Source organism: Hyperolius riggenbachi, chromosome 4 (assembly GCF_040937935.1).
Source record: "Hyperolius riggenbachi isolate aHypRig1 chromosome 4, aHypRig1.pri, whole genome shotgun sequence".
Lineage (NCBI taxonomy): Eukaryota > Metazoa > Chordata > Amphibia > Anura > Hyperoliidae > Hyperolius > Hyperolius riggenbachi.
Window position 1 is genome coordinate 62,960,254 of NC_090649.1, and position 17,926 is coordinate 62,978,179.

General features: G+C 46.9%; 1 protein-coding gene across 1 annotated transcript in view; it reads left to right on the top strand.

Moving 5' to 3' along the window:
- Nucleotides 1-668: 668 nt before the first annotated feature.
- Nucleotides 669-17,926, top strand: part of CCDC25 (coiled-coil domain containing 25) — a 42,164-nt gene continuing 24,906 nt past the window's right edge. The window contains exons 1-5 of the mRNA XM_068280114.1: nucleotides 669-753; nucleotides 5,261-5,367; nucleotides 9,740-9,787; nucleotides 14,028-14,067; nucleotides 15,773-15,824. Of these exons, the coding sequence (XP_068136215.1) occupies nucleotides 5,343-5,367; nucleotides 9,740-9,787; nucleotides 14,028-14,067; nucleotides 15,773-15,824 (165 nt within the window). The 5' untranslated portion in view covers nucleotides 669-753; nucleotides 5,261-5,342. The remainder of the gene's footprint in view (nucleotides 754-5,260; nucleotides 5,368-9,739; nucleotides 9,788-14,027; nucleotides 14,068-15,772; nucleotides 15,825-17,926) is intronic.

The window sequence follows — 17,926 nt, forward strand, 5'->3', positions numbered from 1 at the left end:
ATAAGGTTTAGAGTCAATCAAACACATTTTTCAGTAGAGAAATATAGATATTTACATAGAAAGAGGGACAAAGTCCTGAAAGAGGGACAAATTAGGAGTAAAGAGGAACAGAGGGACAGGCCTCCCAATGAGGGACTGTCCCTCCAAAAGAGGGACAGTTGGGAGCTATGCTATTGGTCGTGTTGGAAGCCTCGCACACTCACTCCCTCCTTCAAGCCGGAACGCAGGGCAGGCGGCGGAATTATGGGTAACTAACCCCTTCTCGTACAGCCAATTAAGGCTAATTTAAATAACGAATTTGAGTGCTTAGGCACTAGTGATCCCATCCCTACTGCCAAGGGCCTCAGTATTCACTATAGCTTAACCCATCTCTGTATAAAATAGTAAAATGATGATGAAGATTATTATAGATCATCCTTATTATTGAAGAATGTTATTATTATTCAGTGTAAATAAATATTATTAGTAATGTGTTATTAATGTTCAGAAAACAGATCAGCGCAGTTTGCCAAGATCCCAGTTCTGCATTTCTCACAGTGGTTGTTCCGCTCTCGGCCAGCAGGTGAGGCAGTCAGTAAGGATTCTCTCTGTACTGTGCTGTGCTGTACTGGGCTGTCTCGCCATTCTCGGGCGCTAGGTGGCAGTGTGAGCAGCGCCTCTGCACGGAATGACGCTCTGCACACATTCCCATCTCACCGCTGTGTTCCGGTGTGTGAGGACTGTGAGCAGCAGAGGTGCTGCCGGGAGCTGCGGGTGAGAGATTGGGGTGTGTTGGGGGCAGCGGGTGAGAGGGGACCGTGCTGTTAGGTGGAGGGGGACTATAATTCCCATCCAGGCACACCTGATGCGCTATGCAGGGGTGCACTGCAACTCCCAGCATGACCTGTGGCAGTGCAGCAGGGGGTCAGGTGGCTGCTGTGCTATATGGCAGTGTCTTATGTAGAAATAGCTGCTGATGCACTGCAACTCCCAGCATGACCTGTGGCAGTGCAGCAGGGGGTCAGGTGGCTGCTATGCTATATGGCAGTGGCTTATGTAGAAATAGCTGCTGATGCACTGCAGCTCCCAGCATGACCTCTGGCAGTGCAGCAGGGGGTCAGGTGGCTGCTATGCTATATGGCAGTGGCTTATGTAGAAATAGCTGCTGATGCACTGCAACTCCCAGCATGACCTGTGGCAGTGCAGCAGGGGGTCAGGTGGCTACTGTGCTATATGGCAGTGTCTTATGTAGAAATAGCTGCTGATGCACTGCAACTCCCAGCATGACCTGTGGCAGTGCAGCAGGGGGTCAGGTGGCTGCTATGCTATATGGCAGTGGCTTATGTAGAAATAGCTGCTGATGCACTGCAACTCCCAGCATGACCTGTGGCAGTGCAGCAGGGGGTCAGGTGGCTACTGTGCTATATGGCAGTGTCTTATGTAGAAATAGCTGCTGATGCACTGCAACTCCCAGCATGACCTGTGGCAGTGCAGCAGGGGGTCAGGTGGCTGCTATGCTATATGGCAGTGGCTTATGTAGAAATAGCTGCTGATGCACTGCAGCTCCCAGCATGACCTGTGGCAGTGCAGCAGGGGGTCAGGTGGCTGCTGTGCTATATGGCAGTGGCTTATGTAGAAATAGCTGCTGATGCACTGCAGCTCCCAGCATGACCTGTGGCAGTGCAGCAGGGGGTCAGGTGGCTGCTATGCTATATGGCAGTGGCTTATGTAGAAATAGCTGCTGATGCACTGCAGCTCCCAGCATGACCTGTGGCAGTGCAGCAGGCGTACGTTAAAAAGGGGCGCTGGGAAAAAAGGGCGCCGGGTTTTTAACGATAAGCATGGATAACGTTTAAAAATGTATTGTACTGTATTTCGTTTAAAATTAATGTTTTTTAAAGTTATAAATCATTAAAGAATGTGCATTAAATCGGCAATTGTAAAAACGTTAATCTTTCGTTTAAATACTGAAACGTATAATAACGTTAAAAAAAAAAAATTACTAAGTAACCCTCTCTGTACCTACCCCTAACCCCTAGACCCCCCTGTTGATGCCTAAACCTAAGACCCCCCCTGTTGGTGCCTAAGTAACCCTCCCTGTACCTACCCCTAACCCCTAGACCCCCCTGTTAGTGCCTAAACCTAAGACCCCCCTGTTGGTGCCTAAACCTAAGACCCCCCTGTTGGTGCCTAAACCTAAGACCCCCCTGTTGGTGCCTAAACCTAAGACCCCCCTGTTGGTGCCTAAACCTAAGACCCCCCTGTTGGTGCCTAAACCTAAGACCCCCCTGTTGGTGCCTAAACCTAAGACCCCCCTTTTGGTGCCTAAACCTAAGAACCCCCTGTTGGTGCCTAAACCTAAGACCCCCCTGTTGGTGCCTAAACCTAAGACCCCCCTTTTGGTGCCTAAACCTAAGACCCCCTGTTGGTGCCTAAACCTAAGACCCCCCCTGTTGGTGCCTAAACCTAAGAACCCACTGTTGGTGCCTAAACCTAAGACCCCCCTGTTGTTTTTTTCGTTTAAAAATAATGTAAAAAAAAAAAAGTACTGTTTTTCGTTTAAAAATAATGTTTGAAAAAAAATTGTACTGTTTTTCGTTTAAAAATAATATTTAAAAATGTATAAATCATTTAATAATGTGTAATCATGAGAAGCAGTAATAAAACATTAAGTCTCCGGGCGCCGCTTTTAAAACGTTATTTTTCACCGGCGCCCTTTTTTCCTATCGGGCGCCCATTAAACGATATTTATTATAGGAGTGAATGGCGGCGCCCGATTTGTCCACTAGCCTCAGGCGCCCGAATTTACTGTTTCCGTGCAGCAGGGGGTCAGGTGGCTGCTATGCTGTATGGCAGTGTCTTATGTACAAATAGCTGCTGATGCACTGCAACTCCCAGCATGACCTGTGGCAGTGCAGCAGGGGGTCAGGTGGCTGCTATGCTATATGGCAGTGTCTTATGTAGAAATAGCTGCTGATGCACTGCAGCTCCCAGCATGACCTGTGGCAGTGCAGCAGGGGGTCAGGTGGCTACTGTGCTATATGGCAGTGTCTTATGTAGAAATAGCTGCTGATGCACTGCAGCTCCCAGCATGACCTGTGGCAGTGCAGCAGGGGGTCAGGTGGCGCGTACATTTGAATACGGCGCTGGTAGACTTGGGCGCAGGATCCAGCTGTTAAATGGCTGGTCCTGCTTCTGCACAAGTCCGGGGCGTTTTAATTACTATTCCCCCTCCAGGCCGACATGGATAGTGGGGGAATGAAATAATTCGGCTTCCAGCGATTGCTGGAGGCCGAATTATTGTGTTTTTTAAACAACTTCGGCTCCGTCTTCTGACGGAGCCGACCTTCCTCACTGAGCGCCGCTATAGACTGATTCCCATTACAGTCTATGGCGGCGCTGGCTGCGCCCAAAGCTAGCAGCGCTGAAAAGCACTGCTCCGTCAGGTGGCTGCTATGCTATATGGCAGTGTCTTATGTAGAAATAGCTGCTGATGCACTGCAACTCCCAGCATTTTCTCTGCTAGCTGTTAAGCCCACCATATACACTGGCAGACTTTCTTCCATCGTGGCCAAAAGATAGATCCTCCCTGACATCTGATCAGAGAGGGATCATCACTGCCACACATGCAATGGCACATCAATTTGTGGTAGCAAAGCTCCCAACTGTCTCTCTTTGGGAGCCCTGTCCCTGTGTTCATCTTTCCTCCTCGTTTGTCCCTCTTTCAGGACTTTGTCCCTCTTTCTATGTAGATATATATATATATTTCTCTACTAAAAAATGTGTTTGACTCTAAACTTTATTCCCATCTTTTAAATTGATATTACTAATTAAAAAAAAAAAAGTTAATATGAAGGAAAATGAACCAGGATAGAAAGCACCAGTGTGGTTTGAATTATAAAACAACATATTTTTCTTATGAAAACTTTATGGTATGTGTGACTAGGGGTGCGATGGGAGTGGCTTAAGTGTCCCTCTTTCTTATCTCAAAAAGTTGGGAGGTATGTAATAGATTTCCACATTGTTTACAAATGACAAAAAAGGGATGATGGACGCAGACCCTTATCTAAAGCTATGTACACAGGTATGATTTGAGGTGGACAATAATGACCGTCTCATTCAATAATCAGGCATGTGTACAGTAGCTGCCGCCTTGCAAGCAATCCGCCAGGTGCATCAACTCGGTCGAGCAACGGCAGTTGCACTGTGCACGCTGCTCTCCTGCCTGGTGCGTGATGTCAAATACGCGGTTCTCTGTTGTCTGTAGTCCCTCTGCCCCCCCCCCCCCCCACACACACACACACACTAACACACACGCACACTAACACACACGCACACTAACACACACGCACACTAACACACACACACACACACACACACACACTAACACACACACACACACAGCATCAAGACACATTATCAGCCCTAGACTGACCTCACATCTATACATTGTGGGGGTGACATTAACATTTGGGAAGCAGACGGGTGGAATTGGGTTCGGCTTTAGGCCTCTTGCACACTGCAAGTGATTCAGATTCCGCTTTTTAATCTGTTTTTACTTCCGATTCTGATTCAGATTTGCAGTTTGCTCCCTGCAAACTGCAAATCGGAATTTGAATCGGATGTAAAAACTGATTAAAAAGCGGAATCTGAATCGGAATTGCTTGCAGTGTGCAAGAGGCCTAAAGCTGATTCCAGAGAGATCTCATGCTGAAATCGAGCGGAAATCGGCCTGTGGTGTATTGACTGCCAACAGATTTTTTCCCAGATCAGATTCAATCAGAGAGAGATCTGTCACTTTGTCGATCTACCCACACATCTCTAGATGTATGGTCATCTTAAAGGTGTGTACATGCGCACAATTACGGTCTCTTGCAAGGAGTGGGACTCGATGTATCACACAACAGTTTGGGGCCAAATTCTGTTGCTATGGTGCACACAGAAAAGCTGACAGTGCAGCACCGAACGGTTTGGCGGAGTAGGAGGACAATAGCGTGTGCTTCTCTGAGATGATCCACTAATCTCTCAGCCATTTATTGGGGAGGAATAGGGGGGTCGCTACACATGGTAGAATTTTGGCAGATGGCCTTGAATAATAAAAATCTAGCATGTGTATAAGGATTACGGTTTCAACCAATAGACCTTCTTCAGACACTATTCATGTATGCTGGGAAAATGGAGATAATATTCATATCCTACGACGTTCCTGTAATACCCGTGAAATCATGTTAATTGTGAACTGGATATGAATGTAACTATTAATGTTGCTGTATGTTTGCAGACTTGTGGATAATCTGGCTCCCGGTACACACGAGGAGAGATAAGCGGGCTTGTGTGGCGCAGCGTTTCCTCAGGGAGTCATCATGGTCTTTTACTTCACTAGCAACGGTAATGTCAGCATTCAGTTACTGTGTTGTAACCGTACATACTGTATGCCATGTCATCTGATGTAAGTTTCTGCATTATGCTTTAAAGTGTACCCGAGGCTGCGCAGGGAGGGGGGCAGATGGGACACAGTGTCATGTTCCCTGCTCCATGAAATGCCTCTGTGTTCTCTATGGGCTGCTCCAGGCTCCCCCTCATCCCCTGAAATTGCCGACATGCAGCTTTGGGAGGGAAAGGGGCGTTCCTGCATAACGCCCACTCTTGCATTAGGAACTCCCCTTCCCTAGCTCTAATTGGGCAGCTCTGCCTCTCTCCCGCCTCCCTGCTCTGTTGAGACACAGAGCCAGAGCTGCTGCAGCACCATGACCCCAGGGGTCGCAGCCTTGGGTTTTTTTTTACTTTATGTTGGCAATTGTGGGACGTTGGAGCAGCGGTAGTTGACTCTACCTGATCCAGCTTGCCTCCCAGATCAAGTAACGTGGTTTTGTTTTTGTTTTTATCTATCAAAAATGCCAAACTCTGGTTTGCTTAAAGGTTGACTTTAATAATAGCTACATTCATACCTTGGTAGTGGTAAGCTCCTGGGCAGTCCAGAGGTTTCCTGAATCATCCTGCTGATCTAGTAAAGGGAACCTCTTTACCTTTTCAACTAAGTCAAATGGATTTTTTTTTTGTTTTGCCTATGGATGAGCACATCTGTACTGGGCCCGCATATGACCATTAAAACAAAAAGGTTAAGATTCATTATGGGAAAGGGGGTTTTGACGGAGACAGGGATGGAATGATGCTGCTACAGGTGCCTATTGTAAAAGCCGCAATTTGCGACAAGGCGGAAATTTGGGCACACATCGGCACACGCTAGCGGACACTTCCCGGGGGCCCAAGTTTGCCTTCTTTTCCTCATGGCTTCTACATTTCCACAAGCTCCTTTACTGTGTCTGCCGCTTAACAGGCTCCTCCCAGCGCCAACATTTACCTCCCTAACCGCATTTTGCGGCAGAGGGTTAATTAAAGCGGTATTGTCACCATAAAAAACAAATTTCAACAGCAACTGGTCTGAGTGTCTTATGTGATAAAGATGCTATTCCTGCATTCAAAACTTGCAAAACTTTTTCTGCTGTTATGGTTTGGAGTGATCACATACTTTAGGAGGACTGGCCCTAGTGCCAAACAGTGCCAAAGAGTTGAATGCTGGGAGTTCTTTTTATCTATAATATATTCCTCCTCTTCCATTTATTTCCCTGCCTTGCTTTCTTATCTGAAACACCTCTGCTCACTTGTGTTTACAAGCAAGGCTGAGGTGATTCAGTGATTGGAGGATAAGACAGTGCAGTTCCTAGTATACACCTCAGTGGGAGTGTCTGAAGACTCTGGGAGGAGGGCAGCTAATGAATACACATTGAGCAAATAAGGGAGGGGGGAAAACAAGAGTCAGGGAGGATATGATGTCAGCATTAGCTTGGCAAGATGGCCACTGCATAGAATAGGATTTTCTGCTTTTCCTTTATAAAATTCACAGGAATCATTACGTGGATAGCACAATACATCTGTTATGTAAGTAGAGGTAGTATTTATCTACTTATGTATGTGTTTTTATTTCCAGGTTAGCATGGGTGTCGCTTGTTCTTTAAGGTTAATAGGGAAGGTAGGCTTAGGTGCCATGGGGATTAGACGTGCGGGGGGTTCTTAGGTTTAGGCACCACCAGGAGGACTTTTAGGGTTAGGCATCACCAGGGGTGGGTTCTGTGTGAGAATAGGGTGAGGTTTAGCCATAGTAAAATATCCACACTATCAGAATTCAGCAATAGAATATCACTAATCGTAGCGACATTCTACCAGCCGCAATCCCCTGTGTTTAAGCACATTGGAGCCCACAAACAGCCTAAGAAGCTGGCCTTCACCGCTGTGAGGACTGCCAACGATTTGTGCTGGTTGGTTGAGTTCTGGATAACTGGGACTCTACTGTACCAACGTATTAGGGCGCCTTAAAGAGAACCTGAACTGAAAATAAAAAGTCAAAACATACACAGGTCATACTTGCCTCCCATGTAGTCTACTCATAAGTCTTTCTCCTCTTCTGCATCCGGTTTGTCCTCTGTGATCGATGGAATTCTCTGTCTTCCATTTTGAATATGGCCATTACCCCATAACAGCTTCCTGGTCAGCACACTGTTAAACAGTTATATCACCCACTTGAGCCATAGGGAAACATGGACATTACCGTGCACATTCAGTTGTAACTGACAGCAGCTGATATATAACTGACAGCAACTGGTATATTTCAGTTCTGACAAAATATTGTCAAAACTGGAAGGGATTATTGTTAGAAGAAAATGGTGAGCTTCTGAGAGGAACTGATGGCGAGGTAAGTATGTAATATTCATTTGCAGCTACGTCGTGTGTTTATTTTAAATAATTGTACCCGCTGCATGTTCCCTTTAAGAACAGTGATCAAATGATGTAATAATAGCTGTGCCCGAAAATGCATTACTTTAAAGCGGTATGAAACTGCATTTTTTCTTTTCTCTAATGGTACGTTTCCATTGGTGCGGTGCGATTCCAGTGCGGAAAACGCATGTGCGATTTTGCATGCGTATGCAGTTTTCTATGCGTTTTGTGGTCAAGCGTTTTTAACCATGTTAATGCTGGTGTGCTTTTTACATAGTTTTTACACAAAAACGCATGCGGTTTTCCTATCTAATTACATTGTATGCGATTCGCACACCGCTTTGCGGTGGGCAAATTCTGATGGCTCTGCCGTGCAGATTTTTTCTGCACAGAAAAACTCTTAAGAAATCCTGACAAGTGGAAACCGTCCCATCCACTTGTATTGGTTATGCGAATCTGCATGCAGAAAACGCATGCAGATTCGCTCTAGTGGAAAGGGGCCCTTAAAGATTACTTACAGCATAAAATTTACTACCAGAAAAAAAAATTGTCAGCACAACAAACAGTAAAACACATCACTTTCTGCTTCAGTGGACAACTTATTGTGATTACATTGTTTTTGTTTACATTTCTTTATCAGCCACAGTGCTGAATCTTAGCTGCAGGCCAAGATTTTAGAAAAAAAATAAAAAAAAGTTAGCTACCTGTGTCAGCTTGTCAGGCACGGAGGACGCCGTCCGCGCCCTCCGTGCCGTTCCGCCGGGTCCCCGCCGCTCAGTAGCCCCCCGAACGGTCCCCGATCGCGCGGCCCGGGTCGGGCTCTCCAGCCTGTACAAAGATGGCGGCCGGAACTGGCCGCGGCTGCGCAATACGTATAGCCGCGAGTGCGGCTGCGCAGCTCTGAGGCCAACCCCCCGATCCACGTAACAGTAGCGTGGATCGGGCGGGTTGGTCTTAGAGCTGCGCAGCCGCACTCGCGGCTATGCGTACTGCGCAGCCGCGGCCAGTTCCGGCCCCCATCTTTGTACAGGCTGGAGAGCCCGGGCCGCGCGGTCGGGGACCGTTCGGGGGGCTACTGAGCGGCGGGGACCCGGCGGAACGGCACGGAGGACAGGGACGGCGTCCTCCGTGCCTGACAAGCTGACGCAGGTAGCTAACTTTTTTTTTATTTTTTTTCTAAAATCTTGGCCTCGTAAGTCCTTTAAGGGGCCCATACACTAGTCTATTTCATCCATCAATCGGAAATCGATTCTATCGAATTAGTCAGTCGATCAATTTGCATCCGATTTCGATCTGTTTTGATCTATCTGACTGGATAGAAAATCTAGGTCGGTCTGCTGCTGGCAGCAGATCGATGGCCCATAGAGTTGCATTAGATCTAATGGTCCAATAATGCATTTAGATAGATTTCCAATAGATTTCATTCTGAAATCTATTGGAAATCTGATCCTAGTGTGTGGCACACATCAGATATATTCCTTCAGATTCGACTTGAAAGACATCTGACAGAAATCTATCTGATGGTCAGATCTGCTGCAAACCTATAAGTGTATGGCCACCTTTAGAAGAAGAGTAGAGAGGTGAGAAATGATCACTAATTACTTTGTAATATATTACAGCAGCTATGCCTGTGATGGCTAACCTTGGCACTCCAGCTGGGGTGGAACTACAAGTCCCATGAGGCATTGCAATAGTCTGACAGCTCTATGCATATCTTGGGCAGGCAGAGGCATGATGGGATTTGTAGTTTTGTCACAGCCAGAGTGCCAGGGTTAGCCATCACTGGGCTATGCAATAAAATGCAAGAACAACTTTCAGAGAATATAAATGTGCGCAAAAGCAAATATGTTACCAGCATGGGTAATTCAAGTAGGAAAACATATTTTTTATTGGGTGTTATGTCAGAATTTTATCCTGTTTTTATTAGTCATGTGAAAATTGGCATTGCTTAAAGCTGTACTGACTATCTTCCATTTCCTTTGAACAGTTGTTTCCCTTCCATATACGATATACATGGGAAAGGACAAATATGAAAGTAAGTCTTCATCCTTGTTGGCAAATAATCATGCCGGTGGTATTAGTGTTGTAAGATTTATTCTTTCAAGCCCAGGCTTGGGTAAGAAGATAAGACAACCCGCTTATATTGCCTACCTATCCAGTAGGTTAAGTTAGAGTTCAAGGGGAAGGGAAACAAAATAGTCAAATCTACAGTCAGGTGCCTATCAACATGGGCAGTTATAGGAAATCTACGTGAGTCATCCTGCTGCTCATTGAGCTCCCCCAACTGCTTCTTGAGCTGAGTGACTCAGTTTACCTACTTTAGGACCACAGTGATTGAAATCTACGGCCTGTTTTGGTGGGTTCCTGGCTGGCAGGGCGTAGATTTCAGTCACCGCCTGTAGCGCGCATCCGCCGTTTTTGTCGCTCCCCACCGATTGTGCCGCTCAAACCCGACGTCTCTCGCCGCAGCTCACTGTCTCTATAATGGCAGAGCCCTGTGAGCCGGTCAGGCGCCCATTTTACTGGCTCCTGGCCGTGTCTATCAATGTAAGGCGCTCCCATTGGCTTACATTGATAGGAAGCAGTCAGGAGCCAATAAAAGCGGCTTCTGACCAGCTCACATGACTCTGCTGTCAAAGAGACAGCAGAGTCTATGTCAGGAGGATCCCAGCGTGTAGCGGTTATGCGCGGCGATTTGTCGGGATTCCGTCTGTACTGTACCAGCGGTCTCTGGTCCTCAAGGGGGCAGAGACCGCTGGTACTTAAGTGGTTAGAGGTACTGTAGAGAAGGAAACATAATGAATAAAATTGCTTATTTTTTACAATATTAATTTATAGATTATTTAGTCAGTGTTTATCCACTTTAAAATCTTTCCTCTCCCTGATTTACTTTCTGAAATGTATCACTGGTGGTGACATCTTTAGTTGAGCTTCATTGCAACAGTTCCTCCTGCTTTTAGGAGACATCAGCCTGTGTAACAAAGCATGGAGGTGCGAGGTGCTGGGCAGTCAGATTTCAGGAGCTTAGAAAAGGCAACAAATAGACAAGGTGTAAAAAATATATAACTTAAAAAACCTTAAAGAGACACTGAAGTCTCTTAAAAAACAATTTTTAAGCAAAATCCTCTAACATATTATCCCTAACTAAACCATCTAAACCACCAAACGCGCCCTCCCTCTCCCCTTCAAAATCCATGACTTTGTTGGTCGTAGATTTTGCTGCCCTCTACTCTTCCATGTGAGGCAGGGCTATGAGCTGCAGCCCTGCCTCACATGCGTCTGTCAGCGGCGGATCTCCGCCTCTCCCCCGCCCCTCTCAGTCTTCCTTCACTGAGAGGGGCGGGGGAGAGGCGGCAATCCGGGCTGACAGACGCGCTGAGAGGCAGAGCTGCGGCTCATAGCTCTGCCTCTCACTGAAGCGCTGCCCAGATTGCCCCCCGGGGAGTTTGGGGGGATTTAGTTAGATTAGAGCAGCGGGAATGCGGCGGTTTAGGTAGGACTATTATGTTAAAGTGGATTTTGTAATAAAAAACAAATTCTTTTTTAGAGACTTCAGAGTCTCTCCCACTTAACGACCAGCCAACGCCGATAGGCAGCGGTTGATCGCATGTGGGTTTCTATGGAAGCGGCCGCTTGTTCGAGCTGCCATTTTCTGACAGTTCACAGCGGGCGCTCCGTGAGCAGCCTGCGAGCCTCCGATCGCGGCTCGCAGGCTAAATGTAAACACCCGGGGAAATAATCCCCGGTGTTTACAACGTAAAGAAGATCGGCGATCCCCGGCCTCTTTCCGGGAATCGCCGGCATCTGATAGGCTGAAGCCTATCTGAGGCGGTACATGACGGATCGCTGTCCTGTACCGCCCATAGTGAGGAGGGGAGGGGGCTTTGAGGAGCCCCCCCCCCCCCCCCCCGCTAGGCACAAGGCAGCGGCAGCGATCAGACTCCCCCAGCAGGACATCCCCCTAGTGGGGAAAAAATTGGGGGGGGAGTCTGATCGCCCTGCCTGCCACCTGATCTGTGCTGGGGGCTGAAGAGCCCACCCAGCACAGATCATACAAAAATGCTGCGGTCCTTAAGTGGTTAAGTCAACGGAAAAGGCAGTTTTACTTACCTGGGGCTCCTACCGGCCCCTTACAGACGTCCTGTGCCCATACCGGTCCTCAACAATCTTCAGGTCTCCCGCGATGGCACAGTTTTGTGTTTAGCGACTAAGCATTTTACCAGCCACTACGCCAGTGCGTCCTTGTTACCGTCACTGGGAGTGCCCTGCACAGGCACAGTAGGAGAAAATCTCTACTATGCCTGCGCAGGATGCTCCCGGCGAGGTGAACGAGGACGTGCGTAGCAGTGGCCATCAACACGCTTAGTCGCCGAAAATGAAACTGTGCTGCTGCAGGGGACCGGAGGATCGTTAGGGCCGGCGCGGGCATGGGGAGACTGCAAGGCCCTGGTAGAAGCCCCAGGTAAGTAAAACTGCCTTTTCCATTGTGACTTAAAGAGAAACTCGGAGCAAAAATTGAACTTTATCCCAATCAGTAGCTGATACCCCCTTTTACATGAGAAAGCTATTCCTTTTCACAAACAGACCATCAGGGGGCGCTGTATGACTGATATTGTGGTGAAACCCCTCCCACAAGACACCCCTCCCACAAGATAAGTTCAAACTTTTGGCAGTTTCCTGTCTGGGAAACTTGCTGTATTGCGGGAAATAGCTGTTTACAGCTGTTTCCAACTGCCAAAAACCATGCAGCAGCTACATCACCTGCCAACAGTAAAATGTTCACTGGAGTTCCTCTTCAAAGCGGAAACTGCCAAAAGTTTGAACTTTTCTTGTGGGAGGGGTGTCTTGTGGGAGAGGTTTCACCACAATATCAGCCATACAGAGCCTCCTTATGGTCTGTTTGTGAAAAGGAATAGATTCCTCACGTAAAAGGGGGTATCAGCTACTGATTGGGATAAAGTTCAATTTTTGGTCGGAGTTTCTCTTTAACCACTTCGCATCCAGACCTTGTTTTCCCCTTATTGACCAGAGCAGTTTTGACGCTTTAGCGGTGTACCTGTTTAATCACCAATAACTTAATCTGTACTCGTGCCACATAAATTATCTATATATCTTTTTTTTCAAGACAAACTAAGCTTTCATTGGGGGGTATTTGGTCCCAAGTAAAATGTTCCTCTCTATGCATGTTAATGGGAAAAAGGGGGGGAAATAAAAAAAATTCACTATTTCTCAATTTTGACCAATTTCTGTTTAAAAATAAAAAGTACGATTGACATAAAAACTGTGCCCCCAGTTAAAGTCGCCCCAGTATAGATATCCAGATGTGTCCCTAGTATCACCCCACCCCCCCAGCATAGCCAGATGTGTCCCGTGTTTGCCACCCCCAGAATAGATTGACAGATGCACCCCCAGGAATAGTGCCCCTCTTTATAGCCAGATGTGTCCCTAGATCAGGATTACCCCCATTATGGCCAGATGTACCCCCAGGATTAGCGCTGCCCCCCCCCCCCCCCATTATAGCCAAACGTGCCCCCAGTATTAAGTTATGGGCCCCCCCAGGTGCCCAGATGTGCAAAATTTGTAAACCCCCCTCCCCTTGGTTCCTCAGATGCCCCCCCAGTAAACATGTAAATCCCCCTTTAGGTAATCCCCCTCCCCTCCCCCCAAGAAACTATAGCCAGATGTCCCCCCCCCCCCCCCCCATCAGGCAGCCCCCTCCGTGCACATATAGTTAATACGTCATCAAGCCGGGACCCGGGTTTCCGGCAATATGCGCTGACTGCAGAGCGGGGATCGGAGGATCAGCCTTCAGGACAGTCGCAGGAACGAGGTAGGTGAGTGTGGCTGCTTGCTTGTGCATTTTTATTAACTATATGTGCGCCGAGGGGGACAGGTGAAGGATCGCTGCAGTTCACTACTGCAGCGATCATTCACGGGAGGGGGGTGGACTAATTGGCCAAAAGGGAACATGTTTCCTTCCACCAATTAGTATTGCAGCTGACAGTGCCGGAGGGTGCACTCTAAAGAGCACCCGACCGTGCACAGCAGGGCTGCAGCCAGGTCAGTATATCTACGTCGCTGTGGCTTGGAGGATGCCACAGCTGACGTAGATATACTGTAGTGGAGGGGAAAGTGGTTAAGGATCGTTTGTCCTTTCCAGCGCTCACTGAGCCACTTATTATGAAGACTATGCTGTTACTGTAAATCCATGATATGGATGGGGACCCTTGTCTATGTTATGATGTTTCTTATGATGCATTTTCCTTCGATTATAGATGAAGATCTTATCAAATATGGATGGCCGGAGGATGTATGGTAAATATAGAAGAAGGCTACCTTATAAAGACTTCTTGATCTATCTAGCAGGGGGCTCATTTTTGTCGCTGGGTGTTGTTAAGGTCAGTTGCCTGCAGGTACTAATACTAGTTGTCTGCCAGGAGGTGCAGTGTTCTCTCCAGGCTCTTTAGGCCGGGTGCTCCACCCGGCTAGTTTTGGTGAGCATCCGGCTGTCATTGGCTTACCACCGCCTCTGCTGTAAGCATAGTTGTGCAGAGAAACGCCGGGGCCTGCATTCTATCGTCTCGCCCCATCTGGCTACTTGTTCATGCCACCCGGCTGGAAAAGATTTCTGGGGAGAACACTGGGGTGGTTATTAGTTGTCCACAAATGTGTGTGTCGGATGGGTTATTAGTTGCCCCCCACGGGAGGGTTTTGAGAGTAGTATTAGTATTATTATTTATTGTATTTATAAAGCGCCAACATATTACGCAGCGCTGGACAATAAATATATACAATGATACAAGGATGACAGACATAACAAGGTTATACAACATAGAACAAAGTTATACATGCAAATTCTACAAAATACATGATCATGCAATGTGGGCTGGTTAGGTAGGCCTAGTAATACAAGTACAGGCTGTCCTAGGACAGGAGCACACAATCCTGTAGATTACACTAGGGAGTGGAGGACTCTGCCAGAGGCTTACAATCTAAAGGGAGGGGTGGAAGAGAGTAGGAAGAGATTTGGTCATAGTGAGATATAAGCAAATATTACTGATATTTCACTATATTAATTAAGTAGTAGAATATCGGTAAATTTACCGATATTTTACTACCGCTATTTTATGCACCCTTAACCAATTTTTTTTTCTGGGTCCCCAAATTAGCCTGCAGCGTATTGGAATGTATGTCTCAGAGGGGCTCTCTGTCTTATCTCTGCCATGTTCTAAAGCCAGTTTTTGGGACGGAAGCCAATCAACTTATCTTTTTATGTTTTTGGGATATGGGAGGAAACCCACGCAAATACGGGGAGAACATGCAAACTCTGCAGATAGTGCCCTGTCTGGGATTCAAACCAGGGACCCAGGGCTGCAAGGCGAGAGAACGGTTCACTGCACAACTCTGCCCAAAGCAATATACAAAACTCAGCTGAAAGCATTGTTTCTTTTCTACATAAAAATGCAATTTCCCATTAAAGCGAAATATAACCCTGCATTTCAACTTTGCTCTAAAACATTATTTACTGCATATTATATGCAACCAGCATTTTTTTTTTTTTACTAGACCAGCATTGGAAGGGTTACACACAGAGCTTTAAAGTTCCATGGAGAGAAATGCTGCCGCATCCGAAGTTTAGATAGATACATTTAAGTAAACACAATGTAACAAGTGTGGAATGTGACACACACTCTCTGACTGTGCAGGAGCTGGAGGACAGCCAGAGAGTGTGTAACATTCACCACTTGTTACATTGTGTTTACTTAAATGTATCTATCTAAACTTCGGATGCGTCTGCATTTCTATCCACGGAACTTTAAAGCTCTGTGTGTAACCCTTCCAATGCTGGTCTAGTAAAAAATATTTAACAACTTATGGACATTTTATCCCTTTTCTTTTCCCCCGTGCCTGGATTTGGGCTGTACCGTACGTTGATGTGACCAGAGGCTGTTGAAATGTCTGTTTCAGTCTCATCTTCCTTCTGCTTGGCTAAACTTGTGCTTCCTTCTCGCCTGTGCAGGTTCCATGTAGATAAACACTCCTCCGCCCATGTTTATCTCCGGCTACAGAAGGTAAGAATAGCCTCTCCTAATATTATGTTTGGAGATACAACATGAGGGAGAGTCAGCCCACACACTACAGTGACAGCGTCCAACCAAACCCTTGTGACTGATTCATATAAACACACCAGCACCTCCTTCCTTCTGTTTATCTGTATCCTGCCTGTGAAGAGGAGAGTTAGCAGTGGGGTCAGTGGAAAGCACAACAAATCTGTGCATTCAGTGTTGGCTGAGATGTGGTGTAAGCTGAGGAGACCTCAGTGCAGCCCACAAAAGAGGCCAGAAGAGGGGAGGTTACAGAGAAACACACAGTGTAAAATGCAGACGGCACAGCAATGTGTGGCCTGCAGGAAAAAGGATTCCTAAAGGAAGACTGAAGTGAGCGGAACGTGGAGGCTGCCATATTTATTTCCTTTTAAACAATACCAGTTTCCAGGCTGTCCTGCTAATACTCTGCTTCTAATACTTTTAGCCATAGCCCCTGAACAAGCATGCAGCAGAAGAGGTGTGCAGGTTCCTGGTGTGGGCGCAGGCGCAGTACGGCTACATTCATGTATGAAGAGGAGTGCGGTCACAATCAGAAATCTCACAATCTGCTGAAGATCCGTTAACCCAACATGCCCAGCTAATCAACTTTTGGTCAATGTTGGGCAGTTAATCGATTGAAAGGGTGATCAGGCATGTTGGAACGACTCCTATAGAGCAGATAGGAGAAGGGGCAGCAGACGTGTCATTGACATCAAAGCTTTGTACTATTTAAGTAAAAAAAAAAAAAAAAAGAAGAAAAAAGTGTCCCTATGAGTTACTTGCCTCGGGAGGTGAAGCCTCTGGATCCTATTGAGGCTTTCCCCATCCTCTTTGTTCCCAGCGCTGTCAGCTGCCGAAAATCTGCCGACAGCCTTTAGGATCATAACAATCTTGGGTACTATTCCGTTAGCCGGGCGCAACCACTAGGTGACGTTAAAGCGGATCCGAGATGAAAAACTAACTATAACAAGTAACTTGTCTATATATCTTATGTACAGTTTAGATGGTTTAAACAGCAAATCTGTCTGCATACTGCTTTAATAGAATATGATTATTTCTTCCTGTGATACAGTGACAGCAGCCATGTTGTTTGTAAACATTACACAGAGGCAGGCTTATCTGCACCATCAGCACTCAGACTGAAAAAAAGCTAATCTCCCCTCTGCCTCTGAAATCTCTGGCTAGTAATACCTCCCCCTCCTCCTGCCCAGACTGAGCTCCCATGAGCCCTTGTTATGCCAAGGCTCTCTGAAATCTGTGGGTGGGGCTTGTTTAGTTTATAGAGAATTAGAGTAACAAAACAAAAACAAAAAAGTATTTGGCTTGAATGCCCTATAAACAATCGGAAAGGAACACAATTATGCAATGAGTAAAAGTTCATCTCGGATAAACTTTAATTACTATTCCCCCTCCAGGCCGCCATGGATAGTAGGGAAAGATGTAACTCTGCTGGAGTTTCATCGCCACCTAGTGGTTGCGCCCGGCTAAGGGAACAGAACCCAATCTTGGAGCCTCACGTAGGCGCAGTAGAGAGGTTTCCGATCAGGCTCTGCTATTACTGCCTGAGCCAGAACGAAAGCCACTACTGCGCCACGCAAGATTATGATCCTGGAGCCTTTTGGCGGATTTTCGGTGGCTGACAGCACTGGGACCGAGGAGGACGGGGGGTAGTCACATAAGGATCCAGAGGCTTCCCCTCCTGAGGTAAGTAACCCACAGGGACACTTTTTTCCTTTTCTCTTTAAAAGCCTTCCACTACCTTAGGTCTGTCGTCCACAAATCCTTTGTGGTAATTTTACGCAATAGTCTGATCACATCTGATAGACATCAGCTGCATGCCATCCTCCTTAGGGGTCAGAGGTTAGGAATTGGCTACATTCTTTTTGTTGTAGCCGTTGCTGTTGTCCCCATGACCGCCCTCCACAGCACAGCACATACCGCTTGGCAGAGAGACAAGTGCACATTCTTATTGGGGAGACTAATAGTCTTATGCAGCCTCTCTGTTATCTCTGGGCTGTACGCAGCCTAATAAAAGCCAAATCAAATACACTGCATGCCAAGCAAGGTCTGTGCCGGGCTTGTCAACC